At 33.7% G+C, this 9,039-nt stretch overlaps 1 protein-coding gene across 1 annotated transcript in view; it reads right to left on the bottom strand.

The window, feature by feature from the left end:
* The window catches only part of NBEA (neurobeachin), a 438,994-nt gene that overhangs the window by 316,952 nt on the left and 113,003 nt on the right, over positions 1–9,039 (bottom strand). The window contains 1 exon segment of the mRNA XM_008575128.1: positions 2,257–2,365. Coding sequence (XP_008573350.1) covers positions 2,257–2,365 — 109 coding nt within the window.

The following is a 9,039-nucleotide window of genomic DNA, read 5'->3' on the forward strand; positions in this document are numbered from 1 at the left end:
AGTCATATAACTAGAAAAAAAACCTTTTATACACCTGATAAAATTTACACAAGTATAACTAGTTCTCATTCATTACTGCGCAAAAATCTATTTCATGGAAGGTACTTCAACATACTCCTTCCATCTATCTACTGATAGAGACTACTACCACAAGTCATCCTTTTTAGAGAAATAACCCTACAGTAATATAAGAAGGATTAATTCATTTTCCAATTCATCTTTTTGTACGGGGAATCACCAATTAGTACAATGATCTGCCTCAGTAATGAGGTTAATATTTCATTAGCTCATTGGAGAGTAAAACTGAATTTACATTTTTCTTCCTTAACAATTAGTTTTTAACTAAAAAGCTTAACTGTGAAGTACCCATCTCAGATTAAGTATACTTTTCCTCCTAATTACATGCTTATATGGGGGTCAGAGAAATTCCTCAGACAGTCGTAGTAAATGTCATGACATTTATAAAATCTTTTATAATTTAAAAGATGATAAGCATTTGGTAAACTACATACACACACACAGACATACACACACACAGACATACACACACACATGCATCAATGCATTTAGTAGTACAGCTCTAACCTAAAGAGAATAAATGTAAACATTTGGGTTAAAAAATAACGTACAGTATGTAACAATGGCAATATACTCAAAATTATATTAATATTAATATTATATATATATACACACACACACACACACACACATACATTACCTAAAAAATGCTAAGTTTTCATGTCTCTTTCAAAGTCTCTTATTACCTTTGGCCATGCATCCACGGGAGTGACCTCATTCCCAAGGAGGAAAAAATTGGTGTTGGAAGTGTGTGAAAAAAATCTTACTGTTTTAATGCATGGAGCAGAAATGCATATACGGCCCACAAACAAATATGCAACAAGGTGGTGGTATTAAAATTATACTGAGGTGGAGGGGAGGCAATTAGGAAAAAAAGTCTAAAAAGATTCCTTAGAGGGGCAATAATTTTTAAAAAGGTGGAGAAACACTACCCTCAGCTTAACACCACCTTGGTTCAATATGTGTTAAAGCTCCTAACTAATATCTAGATGCTTGAAAATCTATTTTAAATGTTTCTCATGACAAATATTGATCTCCTTATAGCACACAAAATATCTTCATTTTCTTAGTGGAAATATGATTGGCTCAAAACTGACCCTGCAGGGAATTTAGTTAAGATTCTAAATCTTATTTACTAACAGAAGTTGAAAATTGAATATACTTATTTTGTTTGAGTTCTGACATATCTTATACCTAAACATATTTTTAAAAGAACAGATAATTTTAATCTTTTCTTGCCATCCATGTTACTGCATAATACACTGATAAATAACAATACTTTTTCATTGTTGAAGAGATACGAAACTTCTCTTTGATAAACACTTAATTGTCACTACACTTTTATCAAAGTTTAAATATCTGGTATTTTTTTCAACATAAAGTTGTTGCCATTCCACAAGACAAGTGCCTGCTGTCTCATCAGACCAAATGAAGTAGAGGTTATGTGTATGAAAGCGATGACAGCTATTTTTCTGGCTCGTGCTTTTCAGTTAGCTAGGTCAGAGATCACTAGACCTAGTCCATCAACTTGTATGACTCAGAGAGCTGCTATACTGAGATAAAAACCTCATCAAAACTGGAATTGTGGGCTCTGATTTCTAGCCACACAACACTCGTTGGCATGTTGCAGCAGGAGAATAAACTGGTAGGGTTATTCATTACTTTCAAGGCCACTGAGAGTCCAACCTCGGCCAAATATCACCTAAATATTTCTGAAATCGATTTTGTTTTATAAATTAAATAAACTAAAATACTAAATAATTGATATATTTAAAACATTGAAATTAGGAGATTTTCTGAATCCTATATGAGTTTGTTCATGTAAATATATCATATATTCATATCTACTAAGTGGTGTATTAACCTCTGCTAGCTTAAAAATCACTGAAGTAATTGCATTATACAGCTTTATTTGCTTTTACTCTCAGAGTAAGTTAGAAAAACTTCAGTCTATCAGGTGGCTAGGCACAGGGCAGGAGGAATTTTTTCATGTTGTAAATAAGGTGAAAATAAACTAGTGCTCTGTGTCTGACATTTAATAAATCTTCTAAAAATAGGACCTGAAATGCCTTCAGTAGACTTTTTCTCTTGAAAAAAAGCTTTTTATGTAAGGTTACAGATGGGTGATGGTTGACTTATAACAGAAAGGCAGAATTTAATCTACTTCTAAAACCTTACCTCAAATTCTGCATGTTTATGTACGTCCTCAGCTCTCTGTCTGTTCAAAATAAACTCAGCTTCATTGGCAACTCGAACTATATGGTCCTTCATAGCATGGCACAGTAATCTAAAAAGAAAAATGCCTTTGGAATTATTGTTCTTAATAGCTTTGGTTAGTCCAACTTTTTTCAGTAATCAAATTTCAGCATTTCAAATATTAATTATGCATACATCTTAGAAAAAGCTGATCATACAATTAATATATTTTAAATTATAATCCAATGAAATACAGAAATATATGCCATAAAAAATGTTACAGCATATGCCTCTATAAAATAGTGTGTCTCGTGAACCAGTGATTGAGGCAATTCAATAAAGATATTTAACTCAATAAATATCAAAGATTTTTATTGGGGTGTTTTTAAACAGTTAAGCCACAAAATCCACTCTCCTGGAAGTAAATTTTTACCCATAAGTTGGAAGACCACATATTAGGAAATCTATAGACTAGATTCTTACTTTAATGAATACAGGTGATTGGACTAAATGATATCTAAAATTCTTTTAAATGCTGAGATTCCAAATTCCAAGATGGAACTGCGGTGAATAGAGTTTTTTTAAAAAGGTGGACTAAATGATATCTAAAATTCTTTTAAATGCTGAGATTCCAAATTCCAAGATGGAACTGCGGTGAATAGAGTTTTTTTAAAAAGGTGGACTAAATGATATCTAAAATTCTTTTAAATGCTGAGATTCCAAATTCCAAGATGGAACTGCGGTGAATAGAGTTTTTTTAAAAAGGTGGACTAAATGATATCTAAAATTCTTTTAAATGCTGAGATTCCAAATTCCAAGATGGAACTGCAGTGAATAGAGTTTTTTTAAAAAGGTGGACTAAATGATATCTAAAATTCTTTTAAATGCTGAGATTCCAAATTCCAAGATGGAACTGCAGTGAATAGAGTTTTTTAAAAAAGGTAAACATGGGAAAAAAAATTTTTTAACTATGTATTTGGGAAGTCAAATTGTTTTTAAAATGTGTGATAAGATATACAGTGAAAAGACTCTCACCACATCCCTTATTCACCTAAATTCCAACCTCAACAGGTACCCACCGTTACTAGCTTCCAGAGACTTTAAGATATACATTAAAAATACAAATATATTGCTTCCCTAACTTTCTAACACTAATAGTATATTATACAGTCTGTTCTGTACTTAGCTTTTCTCACTTAGCAATATATCGTTTTATATCTATACGCAGGGAGCTTCTTTATACTTCTTTTATAATGTGGCAGAGGTTATTTTCAATGATGGCTTCAACAATATTTCCCATTCCACATGCTCTTTTGCAGTGTAATTTTGTCCTTGTCCCATCAAAAAGTGGAGTCTTTTTCCACTCCTCATAGATCTGGGCTTGCCCTGTGACTTCCTGTGACCAAAAGAAGAGGGCAGGAGTGATGCTGTGTGACATAAGAAACTGGGGCTCAGAAAAATTAAGTACCTTGTAGCAGATCAGAATTTTTTAAAATAATTCTTGTAATTTTATATTTTGCATTCTATCTTCATTAACTAATAATATTTTTTAAAGTAAAATCTTTTAATTTCATTTATTTCAGCTATCCTTTGCAGGACCATTTAACATTAATTCTCTTCATTTTGTCCATTTAAACAATGATTAGATCTTTTTTATATCTTCTTAAATATTTTCTTTTGCAGTAGCAATTATTAGATGTTAAAAAAATCAAGGAATATTTGAAAAGTTAACATCAAGTCCTTCTGGGTTTTACTTAATGGGCAAGCTTATGAAGTAGTATCAGTTTCTTTATCTATGTACTTTTCAAATTCACTTTTAATACTCATATTCATTCATTGTCCAGTTTTTCTCTCCTGAGATTTTAATCAAGAATACCACTTTTAACTTCACCATTCTTTATTTTAACTGCTCATTAATGAAATGAATCATCATTTTTTTCTTACTCAAATTGGCATAAATTACAATCAGAATGGGATAGGTTTAACTTTATTTTAATTTTTATATTTACTAACTACCAATTCATAGTAATTCCTCCTATATTCTCCACTGGATATCTATGTAACCATGGCAAACTTGTCTTCTTCACTGATAAACACATACAAGCAAAGAAAAAAATATTATATATCCTGATATTTCTAGATTATCTTTTAAGTATAATTTTAAAAAGCTACATGTCTTTGAGGTGAGTCTGACTGTATTGAATGTATTTGTTCTTTCTAATGTATTAAGATTGAATTACACAGCACTAAGTTTAATATCTTTTTTTTTTTTTTTTTTTTTTTTTTTTCTTTTTCCGTGTCCGGCAACGGATCGCAACCCTCAGTGTTGCCCCCGCACTGGACCGGGGACCGGCAACGGGATCGCAACCCTCGGTGCTGCTCCCGCGCCTCGCTCAGCCAGTGAGCGGGAACCGGTCTGCATGTGGGATCCGAACCCTCGGGCGGGAGCGCCGCCGCGCTTCCCAAGCGGCGCACTATCCAGTGCGCCACCGGGCCGGCCCTAAGTTTAATATCTTTCCATCAAATTATTTGTAATATATAGGTGGCATCTTCCACAAAAACTGACAGGTGAATGGTTCCTTTATTTCAGGGTAGTAATGTAAATTCTGAGCAGCAGCACTGAATCTCAAGACAGTTCTCAGCAGAAATCTTCCCAAATCCAAGTCTCCTCTGACATAGATTTATTTACTCCTTGATGAGATTTAGGTTAAATGACAACTCCTTCACTCTAGGAACGGTGCGGATGGTTCTGGCAGTATGGCAGAGGCACCACTAAAATATTGCATAGCGGCAGGATAGGTGGAGATATTTCCCAGGAACATGCAATGGTATTCTCTCCAATGACTTGAGAAGGAAACAGGCACATACCAATGGGAATGCTGGCTAGTTTTCAATCCAAAGTTAACCATAACACAAATTATCAAAAGAACACAAAGGTTACGGGAATCTGTTACAAAGTACAATACTTAAGAAAAAGGTCCAAAATCCTTTGTAAATAATGTTGGAGGGCAAACAATTACATAGCCTTCATCTCAATCACTGAGGGAGATTGAAAAATAAAGACTATAACATAAACTCTCAGTATTAACTTAGATGAAATTATTCGCCTGCATTTTGTAAATAGGCTTCAAATGACAGAAGAGATGTGAAAATTGAAGCATTTGGTTCAGTGGCTTTGTCTAGTGCATGCTGAAGGCTGAAGAAAGCCAGGAAGAAATTTAATATGTGCAAATTAGTGCAGATTACAAAACTTAAATAGATTAACAGGAGACAGCAGGACGGGAAAGGCTCGTGGTCTGGCTGGTTAATAGATACCATTCCCAGGAGCAAAGCAAGGGACTGGCAAAGCAAAGGGCATGGGGTGGGGGAGGGGTGAATGGGGTGGGGGTGGTGTAACGAAAGACTTGCCTCAGACACAGCCTGTCCTCCGATCTCAAGCATTTAGAAGTTACATGTCAGCTAATCTAAGTTGTTTTATTTACATGGGGAGAAGGCAGCTTTCTATCTGACTCTTGCCATCATTCTGGGTGACTTCATTACCCACACACATGGAAAAACATTCACCATAGTAGCTCATGATTCCTTGACCTCATTAATTCCAAAGATTTTCAATTCTTCCTCACTGCAGGCAATAGGTCTACTGGCCAGAAGTGGCTTTACTTCTTACATCTTTAAGCTTCAAGAATCTGCTTCAGACCGCAACCTCCTACTCTTGCAGCTCTCTCTCCCCCTCATAAGTCCCTCCGTCTGCCCCAGGCAAAAATAAACTCTTGACTGTCTCTAACCTCTAGTTCTTCAATCTCTCTATTTTCCTCCTCCTCTTTTGTTTTATGCCCAAATTCACTTCCTTTCCCATCATGTTTGGATCCCGCGATCCCATGCTTTACCCACTCTCTCGCCAGTCCCTTCACTCAGTTCCTGATGTACCTGCTGCACTGGCTCTCAAAATATGTAACCCTGGATTAAGACATTGGTCTCCCTCCTCAGACCTACATCTGGACTGCTAAGGAAACTCACAAAACTAAATTTCATTGATGATGGAATTTGAATTTCTTTTTCAAAGTCGATTTGTTTTCACTCAGGTTTTCAGAGGTGGCATGGATGTCTTTACTGTATTAACATCATTCACTTTAAAAAAATATTATATTTAAATAAATACAAATTTATTATATATGCTTGTGTGTGTATATACACCATTCTGTTGCATTTTGTGTTTCTCAGTCTCTTGCTTCTTTAATAAATTGTTTTATCTCGTATATGTATGTATGCCAAAGCAATATGTTGTTCAGATTGCTTATTTATGAATGTTATGTATAGAGCTGCAGGTTTTCTGTAAATACTCTTTTTCAGATTAAGAAGATTCTCTTCTATTCCTAGTTTCCTAAGAATATATTTTATTTAAATAATGAAAGTTGTTGAATTTCAATATATGCTTCTGTACCTACTGAGATAATCATAAAGGTTTTTACCTTTAATATGATAAATGAATGACATTTTTAGAAAATTTTAAAATGATGAGCAACTTTTACATTTCTGGGATAACTCTCTCATCTCCCTCCTTCAGTCCCCTACCGCCACTTCTCCATCCAACACAGAGACTTTGTATATTTTTATACACAGCTATATTAGGGTCTGGTAATCTTCTAATTAGGATTTACACAACTACATTCATGAGGGAGACTGGCCTGTGATTTTCCTATCTCCCACACATCATGTTTGCTTTGGGAGTCAAGATTACATAGGCCTCAACAAATGAGCTGGACCATTCCCTCTGTTTCTGTTCTCTAACAGTTTCTGTAAGGGTGGAATGGTGTTTTACTTGAAGATTTGGTAGAATATACCTGGAAACCATTTGGGCTTAGAATTTTCTCTCTAGAAAGAACTTTTACTAATTACCTTCCTTTCATATTCAAAGAACTACTTACAGTTTTGTGTTTTCTCACTCGGTTATAGGAAGTTATATATTTTATAGGAATTTGCCCATTTAAATTTGTAATTTTAATGGCGTAATGTTTTGATAATGCTCTCATTTTCTTTTCTAATTTCTGTTTTATGTATAATTATGTACCTTTTTCATTCCTTATGTTCTGCAGTGGACTGAATGGTCCCCCAAAAGTCATTGAAGCTCCCCACTGTAACTACTGAGGGTGGGAAATCCTATTATGCTAGTTGAAGGGTGGGGCCTTGAAGAGGTGATTGGATTGTGAGGACTGTACGCTGTACCCTTGTAAATCGATTGATCCATTCTTGGAATAATAGGAGTGGTTCCGACGGCTTTAAAGATAGTTGAAGAAGTTAGTCTCTCTCTCTCCTCTGCCATTTTCTACCATTTGAGACCCCGGAGTTGCTGTAAAGCCACCACCAAGTAAAACTCTCACCAGATGTGTTCCCTGGACTTTGGACTTCCCAGCCTCTGAAACTATAAGCAATACATTTTGTTTTCTTACAAATCACCCAGTTCCACGTACTGTGTTATAAGCAATAGAAATGGACTAATATATGTTCACTGTGTTTTGTCTGTTTTGTTCTTGATTAATCTTGGGAGAGTTTGCCTATTTTATTTTATTTTTTTAAGAGAATAAACTTTTGTCTTTTTTCATTCTACTTTATCTTATTTTTCTACTTCACTGATTTCTAATTGGCTCTTTATTATCAACTTCATTCTACTTTGTGAAGGCTTATTTGGTTCTTTTTCTAACTTAGACACTCTTTTTCTAGTTGGAGATTTAGGTAATTAATTTTAGGCTTTTCCTATAATTAACTGTTTACACGTATATACTCATCTTCAAGTTTTACTCTCCTTGCATTCAACAAGTTTTTGTATTTAATATATCCATTATTAAGTTCCAAACACTTTTGATTTGACTTTAAGTATGTTACTTGAGTGTTAAAACTTTTCCATAATAATGAAAATATTTTAATATGTTTTCATGTTCTTGCCTTCAAATGTGAATGTACAGTGGTCAGATACCATGGTACGTACAATACTAATTCTTAAAATTTGATGAGAATTGTACTATGATCTAGTTATGTGATCAGAGTCTATAAATGTTACACATGTTTACTTGAGAAGAATATATACTCCTTACAGTTGGGTGAAAAGTTCTATATATGTCAGTAAGATCAAACTTATTAATTATGTTTATTCTAATCTTATATACAGTCACTGAATTTTTTTGTTGTCTTAATATTTTGGTAATTGAGATAGAAGTATTGAAATCTTCCAAAAAGATGGCAGATTTTTCATTTTCTCCCTGATGTTTCATCAATTTCTGTTTTACATATTTTGAGGATATTTATTTGAAACATACAAGTTTAGAATGGTAGTATCTTACTGGTAAATATAACTTTTCTTAAGTATAAAACTAGATCCTTTATTAGTAATGTTTTTTTCCTTCAAATCTTTTTTTTTTAAATATTAACATAGCTATGTCAGCTTCAGCCTTTGGTTAGTGTCCAGTATATATTTTTCTACGCCTTAAAATCTTTTTTTTAAAAATATTAACATAGCTATGTCAGCTTCAGCCTTTGGTTAGTGTCCAGTATATATTTTTCTACCCTTTTACTTTCAACACTCCTTAGCCTTTAGGTATGCCTTTAGTAAATACCACACAGCTGGATTTTTAATACAACCTGAGAAATTCTGTTTTTAACTGGAAATTAAAGTTATTTTCATTGTGTTTATTGATATATAATGTACATAATTCTAGCCCAATACTTAAAAAAATTCTGTTACTCTAACTTTTATTTATTTATTTATTTTTT

Source organism: Galeopterus variegatus, unplaced genomic scaffold (assembly GCF_000696425.1).
Source record: "Galeopterus variegatus unplaced genomic scaffold, G_variegatus-3.0.2 Scaffold1141, whole genome shotgun sequence".
NCBI classification, from domain to species: domain Eukaryota; kingdom Metazoa; phylum Chordata; class Mammalia; order Dermoptera; family Cynocephalidae; genus Galeopterus; species Galeopterus variegatus.